At 33.1% G+C, this 20,421-nt stretch overlaps 1 protein-coding gene across 4 annotated transcripts in view; it reads right to left on the reverse strand.

Moving 5' to 3' along the window:
• The window catches only part of Amph (amphiphysin), a 114,308-nt gene that overhangs the window by 29,596 nt on the left and 64,291 nt on the right, over positions 1 to 20,421 (reverse strand). For all 4 annotated transcript variants that reach the window (XM_076314098.1, XM_076314097.1, XM_076314096.1 and 1 more), the window contains exon 2: positions 4,992 to 5,127. In XM_076314098.1, the coding sequence (XP_076170213.1) occupies positions 4,992 to 5,127 (136 nt within the window). The remainder of the gene's footprint in view (positions 1 to 4,991; positions 5,128 to 20,421) is intronic.

Below are 20,421 nucleotides of genomic sequence, written 5' to 3' on the forward strand. Positions count from 1 at the left end.
ATCGTTCCACTGTGAAGAAACAATTATATCGTATGTGTTCCGGTATGCTTTACATGCGTGCAAACTTTCATTAAAATCATACTTGTACGTTAAGGGAATTTCCTTATAATATAGCGTATGAATACTTTTTTTAGCCACCGTATATAAAATTGTGGTTACATTTTGGGACATCGTCAACTTTGTCGAAGTAATTTTTCCAAGTAACGTCGAAGGAACCGAAACAGGTGTTAATTGAGTGCGAAAGAAATTTTTAGCCCAAGCTGAAGATTACATGCTTTGCCACCCGAGTAATGCACGGTTAAGCGTTGCTATGCAGTACTATGACCTGGTGATTTCCTTCATGAGTAAACGGTCCCTTTCGTTCCAATTCATCGCTCAAATTAATCAATTGGCGTTGATAACAAGTCGTCGTGACTATTTCATTCGGTTTGAGTAGCTCATAATAGAGCATACCTTTCATGTCCCACCAGATACAGAGAAGAACTTTCTTTGCAATTAATGTTGTCGATTGATCAGGATCTATTCGTGCTCTCCTGTATTTTTTATTACCATAAAGAATCCAAACATCCTTTGTCTCGTTGTCTAATCATCAAAGATAAACATAAGTCGATTATAAGCACAGTCTGGTACAAAATCGATCTGCTTTCCTTGTGAATATTTTGCATTTTACGTAAACGATCGATAATCATTTTTTTCTTTATTTACAGTTGCTTTGCGAGTTCATCTTGAGTATGCATTGCATTTTCATTCGGTGATTCTTGTAACTTGTGATTGTTAGAACAATGAAAAACTAAAATCGTAGAACTTTTTCCTACACTTGAAGTTAATAATTTTATTGTCAAGAAATTTCGTTTTGTTAGACACGACTAGTTTCTCTAGACACACGACTGTAGGTGTGATCTTCGTTGTTTTACTCTACCACACATTAATCAAGAGAAATCAAAGGAAAAGAGTTTATCGAGAAAACTAAAAAAAAATCCTATAAAAAAAAAAACAAACTGAACACGTCCAATACAATACGTCAAAAGAGAATTTACGTATTTTTATGAAGAAAAATATAAGAGAGAAATACATATATGTGCATATGTATAAATAGTATCTGCTTTTTTAATAACCAGTCAACTCATCACGTGTAAAAGCTGAAGCACCCGAGTTCATTTGCACGAAAATCAGTCGATCAACGATCAGGGGATAGTAAATAAAAAATTATTTACGTTTTTGAAATAAAAACGTTGCTCTTTATCCATTTATCATATTTTACTTCATTTCGACGATTAGAATATAATTTTATCGGTGCATTATCTTTTGTAACGGTCGATTATACGCGAACAATTGTACATTTGTTACCAATATTTACTGTTTTTCAACATTGATAACTTTATAGAAAATGAAAAACGAGTAACGATAAATTTGATCGAGTTACCGACAATTGAAAAAGTCGGTAAATTTTTCAATTTATGCCGGAGATGCAAAGTTATTTTGACTGGAGTGTAGCTGTTGCCTCGTGCTTCGTTCGAAAAGTTGACTCGAAACAGGTAGAAGATAAAAATAAAATAATTTATCTGTTTCACGTGAGAAATGTATCGTCTAAATAAGACAAAACATTCCATACTTGTACGCGTTTAGTTATTTATTTATTTATTTAGTTACGTGTAATGTAGCAATGGAATAATAAACATAATATACGAAATTATCTAGGTATACGTAAATTGTTATGCAAAATTTCTTGTTCAAACTTGTGTACAACGAAAATTCTACGAAGATATCTTCTGTCAAGCCTGTATACATAAACCGTTTCGATCGATGAATTCCCCACAATTAAACGGGAAAAAACGAGGAGACACAATTTTCGAAACAATAGATGAAACATAGATTATTTACAATAACGTTGAGCGGAAAAGATCCTAAGGAAAGCGAAATGAATCGTCTATAGCGACACCAAAAATCGATCTTCGCTCGAAGAAAGTGTCTGATGGAACTTGAAAGGAATTCTGTATTACGAGCTTCTACCGAACAACCAGTCGATAAATTCGGAATAGTATTGCCCGCAATTAGGCGAATTAAAGACAGTAATTGAACAAAGACGTTCAGAGCTAGCGAATCGGAAGGGCGTCGTGTTTCATCGGGACAATGTGCGGCCTCGTGTGTCTTTGATTACTCGACGAAAGTTGTTAAACTTTGGTCGAGACGTTCTACCTTACCCATCGTGTTCACCATACATTGCACCCTCAGATTTTCACATATTTAGACCTTTAAAAAGTTCCCTTAACGACACAAATTTTAACTCTTCGTTCGATGGGGGGAAAAAAAAAAACATTGAACAGTTTTTCGAAAACTTGAGAACTTCTGGAGAAATGGGATCTTCAAGTTGCGCGAAACACGGAGAAAGATTGTGGAAGAAAATGGTAACTATAGAATTTACTAAATGTATATCGAAATTGAAATGCGTTGCCTACAAAATGATTAACTTCAAGTGTAGGAAAAAGTACAACGATTTTAGTTTTTCATTGTTCCAACGTCACAAGTTACAAGAATCACTGGATGAAAATGCAACGCATACTCATACTACGCAAAATAAATTTTCCATAAAAATCGACACGAACTTTCCAGACAACACGATAGAATGATTTCCTATTCTCAAGGGAATTACTCACATGGAAGTACCTTGTGAGTTATTGGTAACCGAATCGTCAACAAACATCTGTACGTTTCTGTAATCTCGATATACATATATATCATAAAAGCACTGTCATCTTTACCGCGACGTGACCGACGATGAGAAATGGATTTTGTACGATGATGATGCAAGAAAGTAATAGGAGTCAGGTAAAGGTAATAAATCACGTTAAGAGGGTTTCTATCCGAAATAGACACTTTGCACAAGCTGTAAATACAGAAATCTATCATTGACAACCTGAAACGCCGAATGCAGAGATAGTAAAAATTACCAACAAGCAACATTTCAGAAAATTGAACAGTTTAACTTACAGAGTTACACACTGGTGGACAAACGTACACGACACCATGAGAATTGAGAGCTTTGTATTACACTTATATCGCACAATGTTACTACACGTCAAACAAGACTATTGATATGTAATGTTTGAAAATAAAGAAAATAATTTTAAAAAATTAATCAATATTGATCACATTTCGTTTGTCTTTATAATAAATAGTCTCGCTTTTATTTTGTACGACATCGATTATTCGATTAAGCAAATTTTTGTATAGTTTTTTTTTTTTACATAAATTTTCCATTACTGTATCGTTTGCCACCTTTGCATACGTTTCTGCTAAGTAAACAACAGTGTCACAATTTAATCCAACCTCGATGTAAAAACATTCTACTACTAGCAAACGTTTTCATACTTTCTATTTATTTACATCGCGATAGTATTCTAAAAACACTCTCCTTGCCATCGTTCTTTTTTTTGTCAAGTACGTACATTTATATATACGTTGTTGATAGAGAAGTAGAGCGTCTTATAATTTTGTCCATCAACGTACTTACCACTATTTTTCTTTACGAATCGATCGATTTATTTAAACGACACTTGCGCAATTATGGCGCAACGTGTTTACCAAATTTTTAAGTTCAGCGCGAAACATGAAATTTGTCACATATTAGCGATGCAGTACACGCGTTAACAATTTAAATGCAAACTGTTGCGTCTTACTTTGTTACTTTGAACTTCTGTTAGCAGTTTCTGCAGTCACTTTTGTGTCGTGGAATGGTTAACAAATGTGCGCCTACCTATTTATTTACACTCTTTCATTATTGTTTTGCTGCACGATAATGGACCGTTTTACATTGAACTGTCAAACAATTCTCGGCCGAAAAACGAGTCGCACAATGTCGTGCTTCACTCCAACTGAGGTTTGTTTTCCATTGCTTTGACCTAAATTAAAGTCGAAAGGTCTATCCATCGTATTTTCAGAATTCAAAGCAGTGCGATGAGAGACCTTATTGTGATATTGGAACAAGTTCTTTGTGGCTACCAAAATACTTGAAGATCGTGACATCCATACCAATGAACAAGCCGCGTATTTTATTTGATCGTAAACACTTTCTTTCCAAAATAGGACAAGATGTCGAAATGTAAGTAACAAACTCTAATTTTAATCGTATGAATTACTTCTTTATAGACAGACACCAGCTATACCGATTTTTGAGCTTTAATAAAGAATGCTGTCGAGAGGATAATATTTTTGGTGTTCGAAAGTGCTAAAAACTTTCTGATGAAAAGATGAATTATTTTGCAAAGATAAGTTGAAAAGTATTACTTCTGCACTAAATATGTTTCTTCCTGATTATCCAACAGTAATTTACTGTTAATTTATTTTCTCTTTTGTATAACGATTATTTTTATTACACTTTTGCTATCGTAAGTACACTATGTTATTATATCACAATATATTATATAGTTTTGTTATTATTATTATCGTTGTTTGTACATATGAAAGTTAAAGCATTGATAGTTAAAAAACAATCCTGAGACAAGTAAAGTGTAAAGAATGCGGTCCTGTTTAAAAAATAATAAAAGATATTTGTTTGTGTCTCTTTTTTTTCATTAAATAAATATTTATTTTTGATAAACAAAATTAAGTTTCTTGCAAATTCCCTAAGTATTTTGCATTGAATAGTATTTCAATTTAGGTATACTTTCCAAACCAGATTGTGACTCGATTTTACTTTTTCTTCATAATTTCAAAACATTTAACCTTTTATATATTTGATTAATTACATACGAATGTCTATCCATTTCATCGTATTTTGTCGTTAGTTTGGTAAAAAAATTCCACGTTCGACAAGCCTTTAAAATCGTTTGTTTCATATTATGGTTACCTTATAATTGTCTCTGGTTTTCGAATTTCATTTCTGGAAACTAATAAATATGTCCCTGGTCGTGGACGAATTTTAATTGTGTTAAAATATTACGCAACTCGCTACACTAACATCCTATAATTTAATTTCATTCCAATCAACTCACCTCGAACACACCTGATGTAATTGTTGAACTCCTTTTGCAGCCTGTTAGCGGCATTCTGCTGTCTCATAAAGTTTTGCAAATGTTCGTCGAATATATCATCCGCAGTTCTGTCCACCTTGCCCAGATTCTGGAGAAACTATAACAAAAAGAATAGAAGTCTGTTACAACTAATGGTATCTTTATCGTTCAAGTGTTAAAAATATAATCGTGTCGATCGTCATTATAGTTTTACGAATATATTTCAACAAGTATGTACATTATATTTATAGTAATTATATGGTTCATTGATATGATAAACTTCTGAAAAATGTACAGAATAAGAAACGTAAAATTTGTTTCTGACTAAAATTCCACCTTGTTCCTTTTAATAATATTTTTATATTAAAAATTGTGAATATGTACAACGAATATGTAAATCTTAGTGTATAAGTAACTTATTATTAATAAGAATAAATTTGTCATTTAAATCTTTGTAGTCGAGTATACATAGACGGATAATATTTTGCTGAATTTTCTTTTAGCGATGAAAATTAGATTGTAAAGAAATCTTTCACGTTATATATATATTGTACAATGGAGTTCCGTAACGTCATAATAAACTTCACACGTTGTGAAATATTTTTACCACGCACAGATAATTCTCAGGTATTTATAAGACACCCTTAAAGTACAATATAATGAAAATCAATAGAACAAAGTATGATTAAATCTCAACTGCATAGCCTGGAAATTTATACAAACGGATTTAATAGAAATAATTTCCTTCTTACGAGAGCTAACAAAGCTAATTAGTTTTGTTGCATTTTTCTATTTTCTTGTATTCTTTAAAAGTTTAAAAACGTGTTAAATAAATTAACTTGCAACAGAATATAATCGTAACGAACGATAATATACGTAATATCTTGGGTCATCGTTTCACGGTCATCTTCAAAATACATGGTATAGTTTAATCTAGAATAATGAGTGTATTAATAATAAAAGAAGATCTGTAACTATAAAAATAGTTTATTTTTAAAAATATGCTAGACTAGAATACTCCCTGAAGAATTTTTACATATTGAATTTAATCTGTGAAATAGGAAACTGAACTGTTAAATACTGATTACACTAAATACCGATCCCGAATTTCAAATTTTAATACGTACTTGATTTATTGCTTGTTTATCAACTAGATCAAGTAACGTGACTAAACAACAACTTCTCGTTCGTACATATTCAATATGTTAAACTATTCCATTGGAACGGTCCAATCTTTCAATCTACATAACGTTATTTACTGTTATTTATACACAACAGAGTGTTCATTTGTCGATGCATAATTAATGCACACTCTACTTAGAAAGCTTCGTGCAATCACGAAGCATTTACACCGGATACCATCTTTACGTCACATGTTATTCTACAGAATTAGAATTACATTCTAACATAACTACCAATTTGTTTTAAAATAACAATTGGTGTCCGGCCTTGCTACCATTACGTGTAATGGACACTAAATTACACCGATATCACTATTACCTTGTACCCTCCACTCATTGTTAACCCTAGAAGAATTTCTATTGAAGAGGATCGTATGTGATAAGCAAATTTTCATGCAAGTACAACGAGAGAGATCGGTAAAACTTTGATCGAGATTGGTCACTTTTTATTTTATATACACATTCTACGATGAACGAAGAAAAATTTAATTATCCAATTTAACAAACGTCGCGAATTAATCGCTATAAGTTGGTTTCACTTCTTATTTTCTATTCGAATCAAATTTTCTTCATCTCTCTGTAACGAGTTACACGCGAATTGAAAATGAAAAAATCCCGAGGGGAAAACGATTCAACAAAATTGTTTTCTACCGGGTCATTTTAGAAACTGGAGCAAGCACCTTTCGAATTAAAGACAAATAAAAGTTTTCAGACGAATCTTTCATTTTGCTCGTGGAGTGTTACAGTTAGGATACCGAATTTCGTAACGATATCTTTTTAGGCAGATTGAAGAGCAATTTTACTCGTTATTTTCCATTTTCCTACATTTCGTACATGCATTGTGTATTAATTGCGTTACACGTGTACTGTCGTTTATCTTCTAATAGAAAAATTCAAATCAAAGTATTACGATTAAGCATTGGTTCCAGAAGGGAGAACAATTCAAAATGTTGTCATTGTGTGTATATATGACAAAATTTATCACGTCGTAAATGGTCTGCTTTGGTAGCAACAATTGATCGACATCCACTTTATTGAATACTGTGCGAGATCTTTTATCTCCAAGTGAATACAATTCATTCACTGAAAACTCGGTAAATATGAACTCACTATTTCTCAAACAATTCTATTTTCTTTATTTTTGCCAACACGAGGTAAAATTCTTAATATTTACTGGTAAAATGCAAAAAACAACTAAGAAGAGATCAGCTGCAAGAAAGATTTTTTCACAAAAAAGGTACAAAAAATCGACAGAATTACTATCTTTGTTACAAATTTCCAAACTGTAAGGTTAGAAGTGTAGTTTTTTATACCAAATGTAAAATGCATATTGCTAGCTATATGCACCAATGCACCAATGCACCAATGCACCAATGCACCAATGCTATAGCTATGGAGCAAGAAATCGATTTCTTCTTTTTTAAAACTCGCAGCAAGTGTTTATCATTGTTTCCAATAAGTTTCATTATAATTAATCGTATTAATTTTTATTATTTCCATAGAAAAATTAACATATTTAAAAAGTTTGTACGCAGTGACAGTTCTGCGTACACTCATCTGCTCACAATGTATTAAACTTAGGACAACTCGTGATTGCCAATCGGGTTAACGCACGAACTTGAATTCAACATTAAAGAATTAGAAATAATGAAATATATATTTGTACCTCGGAAAACAAATTTTTGATTTAGAAAATGAAAAGTCGCAAACGAAAATGTTAACACACAATCCACACGATCAACTTTTGTACAATAATAAAAAAAGTACTACAGTTTTTTGGAAACAAGGAAGGTACAAAACGTAAACTCAAGTAAGATTATTCTTACTATTATTTGTACTATATTTTGTAAAAATAATCAATTATACATAATCTTATGCGAGTTTACCACCGACAAACATTGTTTATTACTATTCTGTACAACGCGTGCAAAATATTTGCGATTTCGTATCTACACTCCATATATGGTTTTGATAATTATTATACTTGACTCTAGATTTATCGTTATTTCCAGTATATATACATTCCCCTCCAAAAGTATTAGGAGACCTAGCACTAATCTAAATTAGTAGTATTTATTCTAAAATAAATTGTAATTTTTTACCCAGTTTAAGTAATATCTTCGAGTTTTAGGGAATTGTACGGTTATATCGAAATACATGTTAAGTTGTAAGTATTTGTGACTTATTTAATTACTCTACCCATTTATTGCATTTTGTTCGTTACGAAACGTATGCTGAATTTATTTGATACTTTTCGTCCGCTGCGATACACATTGTTTCCTGGTACGTTTTCTCAATATATCCAACGAGTTGAGTGTTTTCGACTATATTTTTGTTTACATCGAACTCATTGCTGCGTAATACGATAAATTGTTTCTTATTTCACGTGGAAAACGATTTCGTTTTTGCTTCAGTTTCGTTTCAAATCACGTGCGAGATCACCATGTCACGAAACTTAAACGAACGATAAAAAAAACGTACAGAAATAATAACTCTACCAAGAGAAGGCTATTCCATAAGGGAAATAGCTATAAAAACATGAATTCTAAGTCCTCGGTGGGATACTCGATAAAAAAAAAATTCAATTCTACTGGGAGTGTTGAGTCAGCGAAACGTTCTGGGCGAACCAAAAAGGCAACAATTGTTAAAGATCGCTTTTATTCGAGCAACTAGTAAACGAAATAGACAAAAAAGTGTTCCGGAAATAACAACCGAAGTGAACGAGCATACAATGAGCCGAAAAGTGTCGAAATTTGGTCACTCGAAGAATGATGAAATGTTTCATGAACCGACGAATCTAAATAGACAACGTTTGTCTACTTTACGTGATCACGCCACCTGGGAAGCGAATAATAAGGCCAAATTTTGTTTTTATGCACGACAATGATTCCAAGCACACTGCCAAGGGTTTGTAAAGACCATTTGCAACATTTGGAATAGAGCGATGAATAAAAAATGATGCATTAGTCCCCTCGATTCTCCAATATGAACCCAATAAAAAGATTTGGGATGAATTGGATCGAAAGATCCGTGAGATGCATCAAAAATCCCAAACTTACTTATGGAACAAACTGCAAAATTAATGGAATCTAGTAGAACCTCTCTCAGCTTGATATAAATAATTTTGAAATAAATTTAAGAAATTGTAACAATTTCGTTAAATTTCTTGTGCAAAATTAACGTTATTATTACTACAATGTAGAACCTCTCTCAGCTTGATACAAATAATTTTGAAATAAATTTAAGAAATTGTAACAATTTCTTAATGGTTCTCCAAATTGATTTCAGTTTCTGCAAGTGTTCTAACACTTTCAAAGGGCGGTGTATATAACAGTTTCTTTTTCGATCCATTACATTTGTCGGTTTCACTATTGTACGCCCTGTAGATTGAATGAAATTTATTACTTCTTTAGACAAAGTATACCATTATTTTTCAAATTCGTTCGTTCTCTTATCGGTGTTGTCTGTTATCAACTGCTATCATAAATTTTCAAGAAAGTTCTTTCTTTTTGCACACATCGACTAATCATTTGCCCATGTTGGATTTTTTATTTGACGTAGTTCGTAAAGAGTTCATTGTGGTGTCCGAAAGTGTTAAGAAACTCTTTCACGCTTGTATAGTAAAATGAACTCGTTTACTGGATCATTTGTCGATCGAAAACATTCTAGGCGTGTAATCGAAAATGAGTAAAAGATGAGTTAACACCTCTTGCCCAGAGCATACCTGAATATGACGCAATGTGTTTCTAATGTAAGGTAGAACAAGTCCTTTACTTAACGGTTAATTCGTTTTCGAGCTTTCGAATCGCACGAATAGAATGTATTGCTCGGATTAAGAAAAATCTATCACCACGATTAACATAAGTGGAATCAGGATAGTGTCCAATAATTGATATTTAGTTGCAGGCCTTATAAATACCGATTGAAACGTTTGACCAAACACGACTCGCGATTAGTTTCAGAGATGATCTCCTTTCCTCTTTGAAATACTTCTAGTACACGATCTTGGTCTCAAAAGTTAAAGAAATGCAAAGTGAACGCAAAATTCGAGAGAAGTGAATTTTATTTAATGCGCAAATAGATACCAAAGATGGAGAGAATTTTATTCGAATAACAAACCAATTTTATCCATCTCTAATACGTTCACGCATAGAAGATATGTAAAAGAGTCTTACTGTGTAACGAAACACTTCGAAACAGATATCTTTGGGTAAATAATTGGAGAAATGAAAACGTATCGAACGTAGGATAAATAGAAATAACAAGGTTAACAGGTTAATAACATCTTCGTAATTATGATATAATTGTATTGCTGTACGCGAACTCGATACGATAACAGAAACAAGAGTGAAACGACAGTAGAAGCCTTTGAACCATATTCGTCACCGGCCGATAATAAAAGAAAACACGAGATACGTATTTCCTTGGTTCGCAGTCGAGTAGTTGGTGAGTTAAAAGAATCGATGATCGCTACGCAGCCTTGTTATACCTGAGGATGTAATTATGGTTACGTCACGAAAGAGCAATACAGATGTGCAAAGTGTAAAGAGCGTCGGTTAATGTATACTTTGCACTGTTTGGTCCTGGAAAGAAACGAGACTGCAAAATGGTTCTGTGCTACCATTTTATTATCCGTATTGTATTCCTTGCCGTTTAACCTTAAGAAAATTTTCGGTGAAATTAATCGAGCTCGTATGTCGGAGAATTTTTCAAATCGAGTCGCGTTGAAAAAAAATGATCGAATTTCGAGTGTAAAGTATTTTTGAAATATTATTTATCGTTGCTTATTCCGTTGAACGTTGATATTTAAAAATCAGCGTTCGATTGAACGATAACGCTAATAATAAGACACAAAATACAAAACGACAAGTGGTACACTGGTAAGTGAATTTTTCAGAACTGTTGGATTTTACTGCAACGATTGTTTACTTATCGATTATCAGTTCGTGATAAGAAATGAAACGTAGGCACCTATCCTTATTTTTTATGCCAATAACTGTACCAGTGACACAATTTGACGAAATTGATAACTTTGATATTAAATTTCTAATTTTCTTTCCGTCAACACGTTACAAACGATACGTCACGCGCAGACAGATGATTCGTATTGTTTTCAAAAAAATATAAACAATTTAAAATTTCTCGTTCCTTTGCCGTACAATTGATCTTTTTAACGATTTAACGATAATCATACTTATCGTACTGTTGCAATTTACACGAACAATTTCCTTAGAACGGTTAATCTTTGTACATATTCGATTAACATACGAGTAAACATGAACGTTCCAAAGTAATTTTCTGATAAAGTATAATTCAATTCGAAACCAATTTTTACCGAATAGTTCAGCTTCATATTGGCATATTATGGACATAAACAATTTTTTTTTCCTCAATCATTTTTACAGTTTGCAAGGAAAGAAAAAGATGTGTACAACTTGTCCCAATTTCTAACATCACTCTAGTCTCTCAGTCTTGTAAGTAAAATGATGAAGATGAAGCGTAGGTGAACCTTAAAATAGCAATTTCTATTGTTGTTTACTTGCTTACATAAGTATTTTCACAACAAGCTTGACTTTTATTTGTTGAAATATAAGATAGAATAACCAAGTGGTTAGTTCAATTTGCGGATAAAATCATCTGTGCGCATCTATCGCGTCTCCTGGCTCTATATGTAGCGCGCAATAATGTATACTTGTATCGACTTAGTTTTACATCGATAACCTCGTATCGAAAATATGTACAACATATTCCATAAATGCTCGATGATCCATACGTAAATCGATATTCGTTTAAAATAAAAATGATCGAGGAATAAAAAATAATCTTTTTCTTACCACTTCTCTTGTATTCCTGGCATCGTTTTCCTTCGGATAGATAATACAATGGTAACAAAATATAAATATAATTACGTACCGTGGAAGAACACTAATTTGACCAATTTACGAAGAAGCAGTCTTTCCTTCCAAATTTCGTCGAGTGATTTTCTATCAATACTCGAGAGATGGACTTGGCGTTAACCCTTTCGCTTAGAATATCGTGCGAGACTCGTGGTAAGGAAATCGGGCCAAACGTAAGAACCGCGAGTAAATCTTGGCCAGATTCGTACGTTCAAATATATTTTCATGAAAACGTTAGAGGGAAACCTTTATAAAGGGTGGCCCGTTTGAATCGATCCAGTCTGAATATCTTGTAAACCGTTGATGATACTGAAAAATATTTGAAATAAAAATTAAATGGTTTCAGGGAGCACGTAATCAAATATTAGTGATATTTTTCTAGATCGATGTGTAAGGAAGATGTAAAGACCGACTTCATTTTTTTAAACGGAATCGTGTATCTTTTGTTACGTCAATCGATCCAACTCGTTATTTTTTATACAAAAGCGATAAGTCACGTATTGCGAATAATCATTGATTTAGACGATATTTTAATTTCAGTAACGCATCGTGTATCGAAAACGGGGTATTCGCGTATCCAAAGTTGGTCTTTAAAGATACGACCTTCGGTCTGAATCAGAGATTTACTTAAAATATCTTTCAACATTTTCCAGTGTTTCGATAGAAATTTCTTTACACGCATCCGTAAATTTGATTTTTCAAGTATCCCCATAAAAAAATATTTAAATTTCTTAATACCAAAATTAAAATATCTTCCGAACCGATGATTTCTCGCGATACATGGTTTAATACTCTTACGTCGAAAATAACGAGATACATCGATTGACGTAACAAAAAAATATGCGATTCCATTTAAAAAAATGAAGTTGACTTTCACATCATCTTTACACGTTGATCTAGAAAAATATTACCAATACTGGATTACGTGCTTCCTGAAATCATTTAACTTTTCTTTCAAATATTTTTCAGTATCGTCAACTTGGACTCGTATCGTCAATTTAATTGGATGGATTTAAATGGGTCACACGGTACGTCTTGGAAAAGAAAATTCAGCGTTCACGAGAACAGTGAGAGTTGCGACCCACCTTGATGTTGATTATAAATATGTGATTCCATTTAAAAAAATAAAGTTGACTTTCACATATTCTTTACACGTTGATCTAGAAAAATATTACCGATACTGGATTACGTGCTCCCTGAAACCATTTAACTTTTCTTTCAAATATTTTTCAGTATCGTCAACTTGGACTCGTATCGTCAATTTAATTGGATGGATTTAAATGGGTCACACGGTACGTCTTGGAAAAGAAAATTCAGCGTTCACGAGAACAGTGAGAGTTGCGACCCACCTTGATGTTGATTATAAATATGTGATTCCATTTAAAAAAATGAAGTTGACTTTCACATCATCTTTACACGTTGATCTAGAAAAATATTATCAATACTGGATTACGTGCTTCCTGAAACCATTTAACTTTTCTTTCAAATATTTTTCAGTATCGTCAACTTGGACTCGTATCGTCAATTTAATTGGATGGATTTAAATGGGTCACACGGTACGTCTTGGAAAAGAAAATTCAGCGTTCACGAGAACAGTGAGAGTTGCGACCCACCTTGATGTTGATTGTAACTCGCGTTATCGAAACTTAAATCGTAGGCCAAGGGGTTAATGAATAGATAAGCGTTGCTTGAATATCTACGCGGGTACCATCATACCGTGCAATAAGGCGTGACGTTACGAAACGATGTATACCGGCGAAACAATAACCATCAACCGCGGAGAAATTTCGCTGCGAATGTTACCTGTCTGACTCGTACCTTTTCTTCCGACACCTGCTAGATACCAACGTTAGAAAAAGATCGTTCAAATCGGAAGCCGTGACGCAACAAATCTCGAGAGAACATGATCCGTACTATGCACGGTGTCTGACTATTTCCAGACCAAACTGTGTCAGTATGTTCGTGTATGTTCTATGAACAGACATAAGAATGAAAAGTTAGACAAACGTAAAAAGAAAACGAGTAAGTCTATAATTGGGACAAACGGTTTTTTTAACGACAAATAACGAAGAATCTTCTTACTCGATGATCGTTACGACCGTAAGAGGTTTTCAAGCTTAGTTTAGGGCAGTTTTCTTAAAGACGCAAATATATTATTCTGTATAAACTTCACATTTGTTTAGAGAGAATCGTTCAAATGAACTTACGAATATAAAACTATGTTTCGTTAAAATTATTCTTCTTACGTTGCACAGTATATATTTTATTCATTGATCTTAGAACAGGCCATCGTTAGTGTTAACGCTTGTGTTATTGAAACGAGACTCGAGTAATTTATTATGGAACATTTCCGGCCCGGTTGCCTTGTTCGTATTCGGTAAACAAAATTATATTCGTTTCTTTTACCTATTATCTCTAATTTGTAAGTAGCAAATCTAGGTCAATATACACTATGAATACGACTGTACTACAGGATTAATTAGAAAAAGAAAAAACAGGAATAAAAGCAGCAAGTAAAAAAATATTTGTAATATACGATCTTCCAGTCGTACTTATTCACAATTTTATATTCATTTTTAACACCATTATGAACAAGCAAGTGATTATCCTCTCCGTTAATTTCCGTTAATACATAAAAATGTATGTACTAAATACGAGTTTTCTAGTTTTTTTAGTTATTTTTTAATTCATTGTAATCTTAATTGTATTGTTCGTTCGTATTGTTCAGTTTTTATATCTAGAAAGTTTATTCTTTCCTTGCACGCACATTTCTCAAGTTAGATGAAATATTCTAATATGAATTTAAGCATTAAAATTGTGATTAAATATTCATAATTAACTTTTCCAATACGGTAATATCGTTACGAGACTGATAGATACCATGAGTAAATATGAGTTCGAATTTTTATTTGTTTCAAATGAAAAACAATTCGTTACCAAAGAGGTTAAAGCGATCTCAGTTATACTATATTGTTCACAATAAATAGAAACAGTTCATTGTTTACTTCTATTGTATTATGTTAAATAAAATGCACACATATACTTTTCATTCTTTGTGTCTGTGAAATATTTTTTGTACATTCGTTTCCTCCTTTCTGTGGAAAATATAATTTTGTTCATTGAAAACGATCGAAACAATTGGCTCGAATGTTTTATAATAAATTCCTCGGTGCGATCGATAATATTTTATATTATAAAATATGTATGCGGTATTAGGCATTCATAAAAAAAAAATTAGTTTCAAACATTACGATACGTCGGATAATATATTAAATTAAACATTTTTATCAAGGGGATACAAACATCTTTTGCACCCTAAGTCTGGAATGAATGATTCAGCCAAGGTAGACGCACAAAATTGTATTTCGCGATTTCGGTAATAAATTTCTAGCCTAACATTTACAGGATTACATTCATATCACATTTTCCCCTTATCTTTAACAGATATATCTCAATGTTTCCCCACTTTTATTTCATATTATTTGCTTCAATAAAGATTATAAAACGAACACCTTTGTTTCGATAAAGAAACGTATATTTATTTAATTCGAAAAACAGCGTTCCACAATGTCCATAATCGGGATCATCGGCTGTTGGTTCAATCTAAACAATATTCAATCAATACCATGACCCACAATAATTGAATTAAACGAAAAGAATCTTAGTAACTAAAATTCGACAAATATACTAACGATTTTGATACATCGTTCGAAACGAAATCCCAAATTAGCTATTTATAAAATTGTTATTCGTACAATTACATTAACCACGCTTTCAAAAAGTATGAATGGTCCACGAAATTTCGTCTTTCGATTAAAAAGCTCTATAAAAATTGAACCGAACTCTGCGTCGCCGTTTGCTTGATAATAATCTGGAACATCATATTTGTATTGCGTGGACACGTATTTGTTTGCATGACGGGCGCGGTACGCATGTTGGAGACGCGCCAAAATTCGAAGGAAGCCATCAAAGCGTGTGTGTCACTTCGCTTCGTTCACCTGTTCATCGTTTGTCGTTCGTTTGCGACGACGGCTTCACGTTTCGCAAAAAAAAAAAGAAAAAGAAAAAGAAAAAAGAAAAAAAAACGCTTCTGCACGAGTTGCATAGGATCAGAAATCGAAGACTGTAATCCGTGAGGCAACGATGGAAATCGCGAATACGCCGATTACGTAAGCTCCTTACTGACTATTTGCGGAACGGTCGCCAGTCCGAAGGTGAGAGGTACGCCGACCTTCTGCAGACAATGTCCCACTATACATATGTAGGTACGTACGTACCAATGGCAGCCAGGCTCGTCGAAGGAACGTGGTATAAAGGCAACAAGCATGGGGAATCGCGCGACAATGTTTTGTCAAAGTTGCACCGAAAGGTATCAATGCACAAAGTGGGAGTTGCATTTAGTCACGTGTACGTGTGATTCTTTTCACGGAACGATTTCGAACTCACGGCAATCTTAAGAAATATTTATCGACGAATTTACAATTCACCGATGTATAGTTTCCATGTCTCGATAGTATAATGGAGAAAAATATTGTTCTTGATGTTTCATCGAGAAGAATTGATATTTTTTTTCCATTCTTTTTCAATAGCAAAACTATTTGCTTCAATTCGTGAAAATACCGATGATACAAAGGTTTCAATATACATTCCTGCTGCGTCTGAAATTGATAAGAGAAACTTTAGACGCGTTTTTCTCAAAACGCTACTTTTTAAACTGGCTTCCATGATATCTCAAGATCTGGTTCACCGATTTGCATCGTATTTGGAGAGAATCTTCAGTAGATGTAGCTTTATCGCTGGAACTAGAGATTCTTAAAAGTATTGTGTTTTATCATTTTTCTTTAACATGCTAAACACAAAATAAAGCTGAAAGATATGTATTCAGAATTTAAAGTATACCCATTCTTTTGTTTATCGAGATTTTGACATCGCCCTAATTCCCGCTATAACTATATTCTTATTAACGAAAATACTTTTCCACCCTTTGCCAAATGAAAGACAATGGAGTATCTTTTTTAGAAAAGCCATGAAACAAGAAGCTGCAACTCCAATAATTTTTCATATTTCTCAATGAAAAAAATGCTGTATGTACTGGTAAGATGGATAAACGTATCTAGAAAATTTCGCTACAAAATAGCCTGCCTACCGTTAAAAAAAAAAATCATGAAAGGAACCGAAAAAATGACAAGCAATACCCCTTTGATGGTGATAGCGTTTAAAAAAAATTGTTATCTTCGTTCGATGTACGAGGAATTGGGTTATCGTAATATAAATTATTTCTAAATTAACGGAGTACCGTGAAATTTTTAAGTAACAAGGTTCCGATATTGAAAGTGTTGTAGGATAATTAAGAAAATAAAGTCGACTTTGTTCTTGAAGAGTAAAATAAACGTCATCGATACGTACAAAGCAAGAACTTTGACTAAATATTTTCAAAATCTTTGATCACTTTGACAAAAGTTTAAATCGCGTACTATCTATGAATGCTACGAGAACATTTCCAAGAGTGATTCAATTCAATTGGATGACGTCAAAATTTAATTGAATAAAAATCAGATATCACATGCGATTAACTACGATATTATCCCACGTCAGAATCGAGACTTGTAGTGTACTTCTCTTTCCAGTATTATCGCATATTGACGATAATATTTTTTTATACGACGTATCACTTCGGTGTCGTTTACGTTTGCAAATCTAAATTGAAATTAAATACAGGTTAATTAAGCATAGTGAATACTTCAAATATTTACACGTTCGATACTCGTCTACACTTTCATTGAAAATTGATTTTCATAGTTGTCACGATGTTAAAAATAGCCCAGTGCTTGTTTACAAAATATTAACATATCCACCATAGGGTAGAGTTTCAAACTTCCGATAGAAATTTAAAAACGAGTTCAAATATTGATCAATGTTGAGAATAAGACCATTGTTGAAGCAATTTTTTTTTTTCGTCGCAAACAGCCTGGATTATCAATGACTCGTTCGACACGAATGTCGAAAGTCAGCTGCTATTTATTGTATACATCGAAATTTTATATCGAACGCGCAATAACTCTTCCAAGTTTATAAAATCCAATTATGCTTTTTTATTACGGTGATCTTTGCAATGGGGCAATAAATCTCATTCTTAAAAATAGCCACAGCAATGTTCGAGATAAGCGTCAGGCATTGCTATAGTGCAATACATTTAGATTAATTCTTTCAATCGAGTCCATTAGAACTACTTAAACGACGCATGTGATGGTTATCCAGTGTCTTGTGCGATAGATCAGAAGATATTGGACACCTGCAAGAATGTTTGCAACTTTCTTGATGTATCGAAAAAGAAATAATGCATAGAGAAAAAAAATGTACCGCTCAAAATACGTTTCGTCGGTTCCGCGTACTGACTTTGTTCAACGACTAATGAATTGTTCGATTCAGGAAAGACAAAAATTGTCTATTTACGAATGTAATAATACTGTGTTAACGTATTCAGAAGTTTGTAACGTCACTAGCAATTCAACACAAAAGATTATAAATACGTCGATTCGAAAATGAAAATATTGCATTACACGTACATAATGTAATATAAAATGTAGACAATACCTTGCAAATGTACGCGTACGTAATTAATTATTATTATTTAAAAATAATCATTATTGTATTGTCTTTACTTTTGAAGAAAGATAATAAAAAACGTAGCACGAGCAAATAGTTTGCGAGCGATTATTCGTTGTCTATTTACCCATCACGGAAAATATATAACGTTCGAACTATTTATAAATGCATTGCATGATTAATGCCACAATGTTTTCAATTACTCACATATCCTGATAAACTAGTGTTATTAAAATTTATCGCGATTGTGTATGACTCATCGCTCATAAAATGATTCCGAAACCAAAGATAACTGCCCGATGGATTCATACTAAATTCAGCTGTGATAAACCACTCTGTATCTGTATCTGTGAGATAATCTTGCATTCTACAAATTCTTGTTTATTCTTCCGGTAAAGAAGAGAATTTCGGTAAGTAGTAGATCGATACTCAATTATTTATTTCGAAATTTGTTAAAATATCAAATTCTGAGTCAAAAACTATTAAAGTGTATTGCATTGTGCACGAGTACTGATCAATTTCAATGTATTTATCGATCAAAGCGTGACTCTTACCCAATACGTTATACGAAAGCAGAAAAAGTCGCTATAATAATTTTCATCTATGGTGAATATCGTCAAATCTATGTTCAAACTGTCTTGTATCGATCTGTACTGTAGATCCAATGCTAGAGCAGCTAAAATGCTTTCTCGACTCGTTTGTCTTTTTCAAAAAAAATAATTCTCACGAAAGATACAATCAAGGGGACCAACGGAACATCCTCGTTATAAATAAAATTAATAACTCTGAATTTTTCAATTTAGAAAACATAGACAGAATTCTACAAATAAAATAGTATTCGAATATCTCGCAAGAATATGGAGTGCGGTCAGGAAAGGAACATGCTTTCAATGGAAGAGGACGATCGTAAACATCCGAAAAAATGTGTAGACTTGTTTGAGGTGATTGGAGGGCAATAATGAGCTGGAAATAAACGGTCCTCACAATTTGAATCCACAAATAGCTGAAATTATTATCGGTAAGGCAGATAGATAAATGAACAAACTATTTGATAATTTTCTAAATATTACTAATAAATAATATGTAGCTTATTGGTAAGATTTTAGACACAAGTGTTCTACTGTACCCACAGGAGTACATTGATGGCGGTATTCCTGATCTGGGTCTGTTCTGTAGATCCAAACTACTGTTGCGAAAACATTGAAAACCGTTGTTGACATTTCTGCGAATTTAGGTCGGTGTCAGACGAGCGTCGAAATAACGGACGTTCCTATATCTTTCTCGCTTTTTCCAGCTAAGAAGAAAAAAAAAGAAAGACACAAGAATGTCCATCATTTCCACGCTCGGCTGACACCGGGTCTTAGAGAATTCGAATACGCATCGTTGAAGTTCTTTGTTGCGGTTATTGCATTGTTGTATGAAATCTAACTGTTGTACAATATAGAATAGATTGTTCATCTGATCGATGATAACGTTCGTTTCTTAACGGAACAATCAAACTTTTCAACACTAGGTTTACAGGACCCGTCACTAATGATGGATTTCTGACCTCGTGAGCAAATTTACGAGAACTATTACTATTATTTTTTTTAATCATTTATACCGACTATTATAGATGGAACGATACAAATATATGTTCAAATCTAGTTCCCTTTCAGTTTTGTATTGCAAATTCTATGCGATATGTATCCATTTCTCCGGATACTCCAGATAAGCTACGTTCACAGT

Source organism: Ptiloglossa arizonensis, chromosome 6, assembly GCF_051014685.1.
Source record: "Ptiloglossa arizonensis isolate GNS036 chromosome 6, iyPtiAriz1_principal, whole genome shotgun sequence".
Classification (NCBI taxonomy): domain Eukaryota; kingdom Metazoa; phylum Arthropoda; class Insecta; order Hymenoptera; family Colletidae; genus Ptiloglossa; species Ptiloglossa arizonensis.